The sequence below is a fragment of the Abrus precatorius genome, unplaced genomic scaffold (assembly GCF_003935025.1).
Source record: "Abrus precatorius isolate BTA unplaced genomic scaffold, Abrus_2018 Scaffold6, whole genome shotgun sequence".
Lineage (NCBI taxonomy): Eukaryota > Viridiplantae > Streptophyta > Magnoliopsida > Fabales > Fabaceae > Abrus > Abrus precatorius.
This window is the reverse complement of record NW_020874406.1, coordinates 23,754,459-23,767,456: the sequence shown is the minus strand read 5'-3', so window position 1 is coordinate 23,767,456 and position 12,998 is coordinate 23,754,459. Positions and strand designations below refer to the sequence as shown.

Genomic DNA, 12,998 nt, shown 5'->3' with positions numbered 1-12,998 from the left:
ACTGAACTTGTAGCATCCATCGTTTGACAATCAACCACTGCTTGTATTATAATGTTTCACGTATAGTTAATAGGGCCAGCGTGTTCCGGTATCTCAGTTTCTTTTTCTTTGTTTATATTTTGTGCCATAGATCTATTTATTATACGAAAATAATGGAGAGATAACGAGATGTATAAATCATAGATCTCGAGCTGATGAAATTAAGGAAAGTTTTGGGTGTTGCTTTAATCGGAAGGTGTAGCTCAATTTCCCAGAAGTTATTTATCAAACAAATAACGATCATAATATCAGCAGTATACACTCTAAAATAGTAAATCACAATGTCAAAAACGATGTTTACCTGCAGAAGTTTAACCACATTTTTAAAACCAGACACCATAGCTAATTTATATATTCTCCGCACCTGATAAGAAAAGATTTAGCTAGTAAAAAAATGTCGAATAAAAAAATAATATTACTTTAATTTAAGTATTTTGTAAATACAATTACTTTAAAGTTGATAATTATAAATTTTTAATTTTTTACTTTACAATTCTTCTCCCTTGCTTAGTTCCGATGAAAAATTTGAGCTCTTCTATGTATTGTATGCATAAAGACTTAAAAAAGCATATCATATTATCATTACTGTTGAAAATAAAATCAGATGTTACAACTCCACCAATTGATGAGATAAATTACACGAAAGAAAACAAGTAGTAAGCTATAATTGATGCAGACAAACATAATATGCAATTAGAAAAAACCGCGTGGAGTACTAGTTCTACTACCAAATATTTGAATGCATATATACCTATTAAAAGTTCTACAATTTATTGTGAACCCTGTTTCTCACCTGTTGTAATGATGAGCGTTGAATTTAGAATCTTTGCTATCTGCCACATAATTTGGAGCTTCTAATGGAAGATGTTCAATCACTTTAAGATATTGCTTGCACGTAGATAACATGGGTCTTGTTGCTAGTGTTTGGTTAAAGAAAAATGAATTATTAAAAGTGCTAAAGGTCAGTTGCAAATTAACATAAAAATATATTAATAATATTTTTATATATATTTGTAAGATCTAATATCTCCGTTGACTTTTTAAAACTTTGATTTTGAAAGGGCAACGAGCAGGGAGGAACCGTCGTAGACATGAAGGCCGGGTTAGTTTGAGTTTAGGAAAAAAATAATATTTCAATTGATTACAAGTAATTGATTTGGATTAATTTATTTTTTGTATTTTTTTAATCCGATAAGATTTGAATTAGATTATTCAGTTATTATGTTTTATTAAAAATAAAAGAAAATGAATATATACAATAGAAAGAGATGTACAAAAATTATTAAATATTAGCAAATTTTTTTTAAATTAGAATATATCATAATCCAGTAAATTTATGAATATCCAAGTTTTAATATAGTCAAATGTAATATTCATAATTTAAAAAAAATATTAATAGTCACATAAATCTTAAAAAATGTACTTTTAATAATTACGTTTTAATCAAGTATCTGTTTTTTATTGAGAGGTTAAGAAAAGAGACTAAAAAATGAGAACAGTAATTTGATTCCGTCAATAATATGAGAAAAAAAGGAAAGAAAAAGAATCACCCAAATGCGAAGAACAAAAAAGGAAGGGATACCAAAACAATAGTATATTTACTATTTATCTTTTAAGATTTACATAAGAGTTGTGGTGGTAATGGTATAATCAATGGGTGACCAGTTAGTCAAAATTGAAAGAGAAAAAAAATCCTGATCAAAAAGAAATTTAAATTAAATATAAGAAAAAATGACCCAAGCTTCTTGAATGCCCTTGAGAAGGAAAGCCAATATCACCCAAACCCAAAAATTAAAAAGAAGAAGAAGAATTCTATATAATTTAATCCCTTAGGGACATCTCATGTTTCTGCCAGGTCCACCATAGTAAAAGTAATTACCCCAAACATTATTAATCCCTCCTTGTATGTCATAGCAATTGGGGTGATCCGCTAGAACCCGGAGATTTGACAAGGGTACCAAGTTATTGTCCCAATCCACAACTTGCATATTCCGAAAATATGAAGCTTTTCCAAAACCTTCACTTGCAAAATGTCCACTACCCATTTGGGTTGAAGTATGTGACCCTGATTGCCTTGAATTCACAATTTCTCCACCAAATTGTACCATGCTTGCATGATCCCTTAAATGGGTGAACAAAAATGATGGCCAATACCCGACTAGGATTCCTGATCCAAATTCAAGCCACCAATTCCCATGCTTTGGATCCTGTATAAAAAAAAAGAAGCATAGCACCAACCCTTCAATGACACTTTTTTATTGCAAACGACCCAAAGATAGACATAATTATGAAGAGCAACATGTTAGCCAGCTTGGTGAGTGAAATGGGTCAAAAAGAGGAGAAAGAAAGGTGGTGAATGTGAAGGGAATTCGCAAAATATTAGGATTTTGTTAAACTAATAGTAAAATGAAGAAAGAAAAAGGTTCAAGAGCTCAGAATTAGAAGCTCTTTGTTGGAAAAAAGGAAGAGAATCTTGAAAAGAAACAAAGCATAAGCGAAATACAGTTCATTATTCGAATTCACAGTGCATGCGTGTAATGTCCCAAAGTATTAAAGTGAGTAAAGTGGCAACGTTAACTAGGACGGGACATTGTACAAAAACTTTGTGCACTGTGACTTTAATTTTTCCTTTTTTTTTATTTTTACTTTTATAAAATAAAAAATTATTATCATGCCGTGAAAAAAATTAAAATAAACTGGCCTCTGCTTCTTCTAGTAGTCTATGTCACAAAATTCGATAGCATTTTCGAGACTTTCAAAACAATGGAGAGCCCACCATTGACCATTTTTAAACCCATTTTATTTTTTAATACATGTTTAAAGATAAATAATTTATATAATAGATAATTAATAAAATTTAAAATTTATTAAAATTATAATATTTAATTTTATTAATATATTAAATCGTACGATGTTTCATAAACACTTGTAATTTTCATTGTATACTCTTAAACATATTTAAAACTATAATTTATTTATTTGATTTTGAGTTCCTTTGAGTTTGAGCTTTTGACTAAGAAATTCAAAGACTTTTTTGAATCAGAAAATTATTCAAATCGAACGGTAGGCAACAGTTTTCCGCCATCAAATCTTTTACTTTTTTTTAACTCTTAGGTGGGACCCTTAAAGTAATCCTGCATTGGTTGGTGGATTTTTCAACCCATCCCATCATCTATACTCATATCATAGAAGATTAAACTAGAAAAGAAATGAACCCTCAATGTTTTAATCCGTTTTATACGACTTATATGACAAAGTTTAACTTTTCCAATCAACAACAAAAACTGCGCATAACCACCAGAAAAGAAATAAAATATAAAGACTTTCAGTAACCCAAAAAAATGGCGACTTGTATATCAAATTATCAACAATTTTCTAAGGTGGATTTAATAATAGAGCACAAAATTACCTTCCAGATGAGCAAGCTAATATCAAATTGTCCACCGCCATATGAAGAGGTTGGAGAGATTGCAGCTCCAATTGCAATTTTATTGTTAGTTTGAACAAAACCTGAGCACAGTAAATTGTAGCACCCAGTTGCTTGATATGCATCGCTCTGCAAATAACAATTAAAAATTATTATTAGTATTAGTATTATTATCATTACTTGAACTTGAAGCAAAGATGACTTACCGTCCAATACGTAAAGAATCTAGGGTATCTGTCCCCATAGAGCTCTGGGCTGACCTGCATAAAAATTAATTGAAATAAGTTTGGTTGGCTTAAACACAAAATTAAATTGAAGGATGAAAATGAGTGGTGGGTAGTTGAGGATGCTATCTGCATTTTGAATGCTAACTAAATAAGATATATAATTTTTGAAGGACGGAAAGGAAATGTGTACGCTTCTGTAAATAAAGAATTAATTAAGATGCAGTAATGGCTGAATGGAAACATGCCTGCCAACCAGCTTCAATAGTGTTGAGATCATCCCCAAATGAACCAGAGATGACCCACATTTGGGACAAGCTGAATTCATCTTGATTTGTCACGCGGGGTGTCCACACGTTTATGCTAGCTTTTGCTCCATAGTACTCTTCTCCACTCACATACCCTACTGCATGCTGTACACCAACAATAACTATTGTTAAGTTTATAATAACAAAAATAATAAAAAAAGGAACTATTTGTTAGGCATTTTGAAGGTGGCTTATGGTTGCCAGGGGAAACTGAATTTCCACTTAGATTGTGTTGTTAACTTTTTCTATTCAAGGTAATGATAGTTTAAATTTCATGTTGGGTTGTTTTGTTAAAATTTTCTACAAGATAAATGATAGTTGGAATATACACAAGAATGAAATGAAAAGACCACTTACTTTGGAGTAAGTGAAACATTACTAGCTAAGGAACCATGAAATTCTGTGATCACTATTAATAGGAAAGGTTGAAGTTTTATGATCGAAACAAAGTATAAAAATCCAGCTATTCAATTTTTTTTCATGACTATTCTTACCTTCATAGTAAAGAAGCCAATGCACTTTAAGGAATGAAAAAACACTCAACTCACATGTGGTTGTTTTACCAGTTTCTGCCAGATATTTTGGTTAATGCTTCCCTTATTTTGTTTGAAAAAGGAAACATAAAATAAAATATTGTTTTAATTGAATACCTCGTGTCCATTGCTATTGGTGTCCCTTCTAACACGTCTTCTTAATTTTCTTCCAAATCTGCTAACAGAACTAGCCCTTAACATATCTTGTTCTGTTGTTCTTCTAATTGGAATTGTACCTTCTGGACATGATTCCCCTGACAAGGTCCATAACTGAAAATTCTCACTCAATATATCCATTTTGTTATGACCTTTGGGCCTTTCTGGAGGATCCTGCACATGCATGAAAATCTTCACTTTATTATTCAAATAACAAATTCTGATAAATAAATTCTTTGATGTAACAATTACCAGTGGTCTCTGTCCTTTCAATAGAGGATGATCAAAAGCTGGTTGCTGATGAGACACAACACAGTCAATTATATCACCATCAGGACTCTGCGAAGTAACAAAATTTCATCAAGTTGTTATGGTTCAAAACAGAGCAAAGAACAGGGGAAGCGGAAAGCTTGAAACTTTGGCACACCTGAATCGTCTTAACAGCGGGCTTGTTGATCTGTTGAAGACGAGTTCTTATGATGTTCAACTTGTGAACCTCTTCTTGTGGCCTAAGTGTCTGATTGGCAACTGGGGTGTTGCCAATTTCTGAGGAACAAACAGGACAAAGCAAAGAAGCAACAAGAAGAAAATGTACAAGAGTGGAAATGATTGGAGAGCTCAAACACCAGCTAAAATCCATGCTTGAGAAACTTGTTTGCCTTGTTTTTATTGACAATTCCGTGTGATTTTGTTCACATTGGCCTTGTCTTGTTGCATTCACAAAACAAGACTGTGTATGTGTATTCCTAGATTTTGATTCTGCCAAGGGATACACGTCTCCCACCAAATCTATGCAACACATGATGAGCATTCTAAGAAAGCTTAATTACTTCTTCACCATCTTCAATGCCTTGGAAGCACGGAATAACGTCCTTCTATTCTCTCTCTGACTCTCTCTTGGAGTTTAGTGCTCAAAACTTGCAAAACTTTGATTTTGTTACTGACAACTTGAACTTCCAGGAGCGACCTGATTAAAATACATGTACAGGTTTGGGTTTTCTTCCGGTTTTGACCATGTGGGTTGGAGTACTTATAAATGCTAGAATAGTGACGAAATCATGCCATGTTTAAAAAATTCGAAGAAAGTGTGTACAAGGGGTGCTTGAATCATAGCATATATAATAAATGCTAACTAATACTCCAGTCAAAAGTAATTAATGTATCTCTTCTGAGATTTTCAATGTATATCAACTTAATTTTTAATATGAGATTTTTATTTTTATTTTCTTAATTAATATCCTTAAAATATTGTAGTTAGCAAGACTTGTGAAGAAATGTGTGTTTTCTTTAATTTATTTTGAATTATTTATTTAGTTACCATTTGAGTCTTTTAAAAAATATAACTACCACAGTGTCCATGAATTTGGTTCTTCAATAATAGATACGGTAAAATGGTGGTTTAATGTCAGTTTTAACATTAAATTGTTTCTTTAATATTATTTTTTTATTAATCTTTATGATTAAAGGGCCAAACTAATGACATTTCTAATAAAATGAAGACTTTACTCAGTTGTTTTGTGTTCGAAGTGGAAAAGTAGACTTTTTTTTCAAGGGAAGCAACAAGAATCTGTTGATAGGAAATCGCACATCGTTATTTTTGTTAAACAATTTCAACCAAGACACGAGTTATTGAAAGGGGTTAAGATTAGCACGCGATAACAACCATTGTTCCCCCATCCTTGTAGCAGAATTTAATAATGTCATTTTGTATTATCAATAATGATAGTTTTTTCTTTTAATTTTTTTAATGCAGTATATTATTCGTTAGTGCTTTCCATTAAAGTGAAAAATTGAATGTGTAGCTATATAATATGAAAAGTTAAAAAAATAGAAAATATAGACACAAAGTGTACTTGAAGCCACCCAAATTCGTCCTGAGGTGGTTTGGGGGAAGGGAAAGAGAGCTAAGAAATGTAGAAGAAAGAGAGATATAAGAGGATATGTTTCCGGTCTCCAATACAAGGACTGAAACTTTAGCTTTTGTGCTGTTAGTTTTTTGGGGCAAAATGGGACTGATGATTTCTGTTATTCTTTACTTTGTGTCTGAGGACAGATAGGAATTACAATTGATTCTGGGTTCCCTCTTTGCTTTTAAGGGTCTCACTTTCTCACTTCCCAAGATGTTCTATTCTGAGTCAGCTACAACATTTTTATTTCATTTATGCATATACTATCTACCATTCCACCAATATAATCTTTAATTAGCCAGAGTAAAGCTAACCCACTTTGATTTCTCCTAAGCCAATTTCCTATACTTTCCAATTGAATCCATATCCATCTTTGGGGGATTTGGATAAGTTGCAACATGCCAAACAATACATAGTATATATAACATATATATACTTTATCTGCGAGATTCGACAGTATATTAATACATAATACTATTTGAAAGTGAATTACATTATAGTTAAATTTGAAAGTGTGTAACTATTCCAACTTCACCTGGTACGAGAAATTAAATCATCTCCTTGGAATTATAACAGTGGTAGTTCTTGTTCTAGATTTATAGTATATAACAGGACAAAAGCACTGCACTTACTATAGTTATTTGTTTAATGTAGGGAGGGGGCCCCCCAACCTAGTTGGCACGCGCGCACCTGGCTTTGTGCGCTGCATGTTGATGGACGCACTCATGCTCATGCAGTGATGCTCATGCACCCTCCATGCGTATCATGGTTTGTCTAAGGTTTTGGGGGCTCAATCTTTTCTTTGTCGTTAATGAAGTGAACCCCATGGAAGAGCCATCACTAATAATGTTTACCAACATAACTACCTTAAGGCCACTTATTATTCACTATGCTTACCAAATTCTTTTATCTAAAAAGATGTTTGTTCATTTAGACTATAATCATTTAGTGTTTTTGTGTTACTATGGTGTGGCCGCACGTAATCGAGTTGCTGGTCAAGACCTCTTTTTGCTCGCATATATATGAGGACTAATTAAAGAGAAGGAAAATTAATTAATGATGTAAAGCACCTATTTAATGATGCCAAAGAAGGGATGTTCATTTCAATTTGCAATTGTTTTGGGAAGAAATGGGATTTAATTAGCTCATTCTTTGGTTTATATTTGGGGATGTAATGAATGGTCTTAAGTCGTAAAGTCACAATGACGTGAACGAGCAAATTACTTGTTTTATAAATATTACAAACAATTCCTTTAACATCAGAAAAAATTAATTTTAATTATAAAATATAATAAATATATCATTATGTAGATATGGATAAGATTAAGTAATATCACATTCATACCTAAACTTATATTTATGAAAAACTTTAAATAATTACTTATATATAAATCCAAGCCTATTTAATAAATAACCTGTCCATTATAAATAATTTTATCAAACATTGATTAGATATTAATCCAATTGCCATCCCTTATAAGCACTAGTTCCAGTTAATGAAAGAACTGAAATACGTTTTTCTAGCATTTTGCAGCAAACTGTAGAAAAATGTAAATTTGGGATGGATGAATTGAATTATGACGTTACAGTAGGGTAAGTTGACGTCATTGATTACCTTTGCTTTCTTTCCTTGTTAAAATTGTGTCCCCTGACGCTCTTTGAAAAAGATCTGAATATGCATATACTATACTATTTAGTACTCCTATACAGCTATACTCACCCAAAAAAATAAAATAAAACCTATTTACACCTATTCTCTTTTTTGTTAAGGAAAAACAATTATATACATTCTAAAAATTTACCTTAAATATAAAAAATAGAACACGTAAAGATATCCTTCCTAATGTATCTCAAGAAACATTTTTACAGGGAATTTGAGATACATTAAGCTGTACATTTGACTAGTCCATAATTTAAAATGATTGTATCTAATAACACAAATTTATAATTTATTTGGGAATTTCTAACTTAATATTTTTAATCAATAAATTAGTAGAATGGTTTGGTAAACAAAAGAACTAAAGATAACTTCTATGTTTTTAAAGTTAGCTTATAGGAAACTACTTCAAATAACTTTTAACTCATTAAAAGTTTTCAATAATTTGTTCTGTTTTTATCATTAACTTTTTAAATAATTTATAATCACATAAAACAATTTTAATATATTTATAAATTATTTAATACATTTTAACTAATTGTACAATTAATTTGATCAAATAACTCTAATTAATTAAATCAGCTAATTTTCCTAGAGACAGCTTAAGCCTTTGTTAAATTAGACGTTGGGGACTAATTCAAGAGTTCAATCGTCTTGCGGGGGCATTAACAGAGGAGTTGCCTTTGTTTCATAGTGTTTCCCTAGTTTCTCCTTTTTGGGCTCTGGCAATGATGCCTACCATTTTGCCAGCAACCCCTTTATTTGTAGCTCTGAATTTTTAAAATCACTTCTTTTCTTACTTCTCAGAAAAGGTTTGGCTCACACATACCAACTTCTGCAGCATAAATAATATAGAGAATCTGGTCCCCAGTGAGTCACTCTCATTACAGCTAATTGGTCGGCACAAATAAATTACATAATCTCTGTGAAACCAGAAACTCATGTCTCTTACATCCACAAACATTCAGCAATGTACTTTATAGTTAGTTTAAAGGTCAAAAATCAATATATGTTTGGATAGCAACTAAAATATACACAAGACCAAAGATGCTTTCTTGCTTCATCTGTTGTTTGAGTTAAAATTGAAAAGACACCTCTAACTAACTCTTTAACAATTTCAAACAAAGCCTTCAGTTTAGTGAATATGGACCATTGTACAACCAAACTAAGACTTAGATAGTCCCCTAATTAATAATGCCTTAAATAATTGCTGTTTGCTTTTTAAGTTGTCACCTGTCACTCACTATACACATATTTTTCATGGACTAAAACAGTTGATCCTTCTTTCTTTATGGATGGGGCGTTGAGAGGATTTAGGTTGATGCAAATGTGACATTTGTTTGATAAGACTATTATTTAACAACCAGCCTTGCTAATCTCTCATTTGTGAGTGCATGAAACAGTAATATGTGCCGTGAGAAATGGTTTATTGAAACGGGTATAGACACTGGAAAGCTGACATATGTCTGCATTTAAACAAATTAAGGAAGATCATGCTGCAAACTGAAAAAAGTAGTTCAGAGCATACAAATAAATATGTAGTGTGTGTATATATATATTCAAGTCTTGCTAATTAGTGTCCTAAGATACCGGTTAAAGAATCAATAAATATTAAATCTTTATTAGAAATCACGTTAAGATATATTAAAAATACAAAAGTGGGTTTATTTTTTATGGTTTTGAATGAAAAATTTCTATTTTTGATTTCTTAATTTGTGTACTAACAACATTTTCCTTTTTTTGTTGGTATATGGGCAGTATGTTTTGAACACGTAGGTTATTTTCTAGGGTTTATAGGGGGTGCTTGTATGGGGTTATTACTAGTGTTGTGGAGGGTGAAGCTAGGAAAGAACTCAGTCAATAGCCGATAGCAATAGGTAAGGAGAGCATGCGTGAATGGTGGATGAGAGCTGCTGAGTGAGAGTCTGTCATGAAGAGTTATGGCTAATTGAGATGGGTTTAAATTCTAAATTATCAATTGAAGTTAATTAATAAGAATTGGAGAAATAAGATAAGCCTCTCAGCACACAATGGTTGAAAGAGGGGAATATATATAAAAATAGCAATGCCACTTGCATTAGTACGGTTTTCCCAAGGTACATTTAATAGAAATGAATATGCATGTTAGAAGAAGCGCTAAATATGATTCTGTATGAATGATTGATCACACATATTGTCAGAGAAGAACGTGTGTGTGACTTTGTTTATTATACATGATGATGGAATAAGGAATTCCATTATAATAGTTCCCACATCTTGATAACAGACCACTAAAAAAAATCCTGAGAAAAGATATATACTAAGAATTTCAAGGCCTCAAATAAGAATCTCTCAGTTCTTTGGTCGAGCAATCTGAGTTCAGAATTCAGATACTTGAATACTATTAATCAATGGTCTCGTCCTCCTAAGGAACATAGTATTTTCGTAGTCTCTCATTCCTTGGCTCAGTATCTTATGCAGACATTGACATTTCATAAGCAAACTTTAAGAAAATTCTGATTCTTTCTAAACCTCCTGATGTGTCCTTATCTCTCATTGATTTGAAGTCTGAGTCATATATTACATCAAAGTTTTGTCTTCTTTTTATTCATTCCATATTAGGCGCTACATAAATGACCTTTTCAGTGCATTATATAGCAACTTTGCGTTGCTTATTAAGGGTACTGTGCAATTAGACTGTAGTGGTTGGTGGGCTATTCAGTGTCACTCACTTCCTTAACGCTTATATTCTTCTGAAATTCTTTTGTGCAGTGTTCTAATTGGGGTCTATATATAATGATGATGTCTCCTAGTTGAAGCCGTGATATCAGCTTAGAGGAATGATGCATATGGAAAAAGAGAAAAGAGGGAGAAAAAAGAGCCACTTTGTGTGGTATTTATGTGGCATTTCAGAGTGGGAGCCGAAGCTCCTCTTTATTGACATTATTATTATTATTATTATTATTAGCGGCTGAAGGGCTTGCATTGACTCTAGATTGTAGTGTTGAATGAATTTCACATCACTGTTTAATTGTACCATGTGAATTAAGGTCTCCCAATTTGATATATTTTAATTACTTACATGATTGTTAAAGCAATTATTGTAATTGTAGTTTTTATTTATACAATAATTATACCCTATCATTCAATTATCAATTAATTGTCATATTAGTAAATATTATAAATTTTTATAATAATTAATATAAAAAAAAATTCATGATGTTTTCTAATTAATTAACAGTGTAAAATTTTTAACATTGAAACTTAAATTGTAAATAGTATAACTATTATATTTGATTTTTTTCACTAGTGTATGGTTGTAGCATGTATAGGATAAGTGTGAAATGAAAGCTGTTTAATAATAATTTAGAGAGAAGTGTATAGAAAAGGTTAATGGTAAATAATATTAGTCTTTATTAGCTCATTGTTTTCGTTCATAACAATAGTAGATTTAAAGTGATCAAAGAAGAGGGTGTGAGTGTGTAGTGAGGAAAGAACTGAAAAAGTAAAAGCACAGAGATTTCACAGCGTTCTTTGTCGCCAAGGACACGACCAGGGAGACACATATGTCTAACAGATGAGTCCATTGGCTTGACAAGTAGCTATTACGAGTCATGCTGAGTCCATCCAAAAAATTTCAATAAGGATTTCAGGTCAGCAAAGACTCATAAGTCCCATAAGACCATAACCCATAAAGCCAAGTTGACCAAACTTTCCAATAATAATGGCCTTCGGAGGTAACATTGACTAAGACCCATTCCGTTTGTTCTTATGGACCAACAACTTCTTTTCAAAAACTACAACTAAGAATGTGTTTTCCATGGCTCAATTCGTAAAAACCTCAAAAAGAGGGTGGCGCATTACATAATGTGATGTGATAGGGAATTATAATCTTTTTGGGAGAATCTTGCGCGTGAATAGTTTGAGAAATTTTATTTTATTATATAAAAAATAATGCAAATGCTACAAATATTAGATGAAAAAGTTATTTTTATTAATGAAAATGTGAAATTAAAAAATTTAAAAAATAGACCCTTCACTTTTAAGCTGATAATTAACTTTTTAAAAAGATAATATCAACAATTCATTCTTTGACGTGTTTTTTTTTATAATAATATATTTTTTTCGATGAAATATAAGTTGATTTCACTAAAAAGAGTAAGATTTACCTCGTAAAGAGTGAGCCTATTTTTTTTGCTTGTTCACAATAATAAAAAATATGTTGAAAATAACATATTAAAAAGCATGTCGCATTTTTTAATAGCTAAATTAATTCTGACAAAATTGATTTAAAAAATGTTTTTTCGACTTTAATTTTTCCTATAATTTTCACTGGCTCTTGTTCTTGGCCCTTGTGGATTATCACTCACGTTTCAAGTAATTAGCTCTGTGTTAATTCTTTGGCTTATCGTTTACATAAAAGTGCTATTTACGAATGAAAATGTCCCAACGAAAATTATCATTTTACACCTTTTAAATAGGTGTGAAATAAATGCAGAGAAGAGACGAAAAAGAAGAAGAAGAAAAAAAAAAGTAATGAATGATCAATAGAAAAAGAAGATAAAATAAAAAAAATTAGTGTAAAAATATAATAACTAATGTCATTTGTTATGCTTAGCTTGTGGCACCTTAATTAATTCTTAGTCTAACTCCACCTTCTTCTAGGTAATTATATATGATCCCACTAAAATTCGAAAATGTCTGTAAGATAATATAGGTATAATAGAGTGTAAACATTTTCGAATAAGGTAAAGAGATTTCAACGAAA

General features: G+C 31.4%; 1 protein-coding gene across 1 annotated transcript; it reads right to left on the bottom strand.

Moving 5' to 3' along the window:
* Positions 1-1,752: 1,752 nt before the first annotated feature.
* Positions 1,753-5,621, bottom strand: LOC113869363. Its single transcript, XM_027505656.1, has 7 exons — positions 5,115-5,621; positions 4,940-5,026; positions 4,649-4,861; positions 3,939-4,103; positions 3,673-3,726; positions 3,449-3,595; positions 1,753-2,246 (listed from the first exon to the last, which is right to left on the bottom strand). The coding sequence occupies exons 1-7, from the start codon at positions 5,496-5,498 to the stop codon at positions 1,869-1,871; spliced, it is 1,428 nt and encodes a 475-aa protein (XP_027361457.1). The 5' UTR covers positions 5,499-5,621; the 3' UTR covers positions 1,753-1,868.
* Between the last annotated feature and the right edge of the window lie 7,377 nt (positions 5,622-12,998).

What these genes read in the sequence shown, in the direction of transcription:
- LOC113869363 (XM_027505656.1), bottom strand. Translation starts at nt 5,498, where the DNA reads ATGCTCATCATGTGTTGCATAGATTTGGTGGGAGACGTGTATCCCTTG. An exon ending in CCGCTGTTAAGACGATTCAG is followed by an intron (nt 5,027 to 5,114) that starts GTGTGCCAAAGT and finishes GTTACTTCGCAG; the next exon opens with AGTCCTGATGGTGATATAAT. An exon ending in CTATTGAAGCTGGTTGGCAG is followed by an intron (nt 3,727 to 3,938) that starts GCATGTTTCCAT and finishes ATTTTTATGCAG; the next exon opens with GTCAGCCCAGAGCTCTATGG.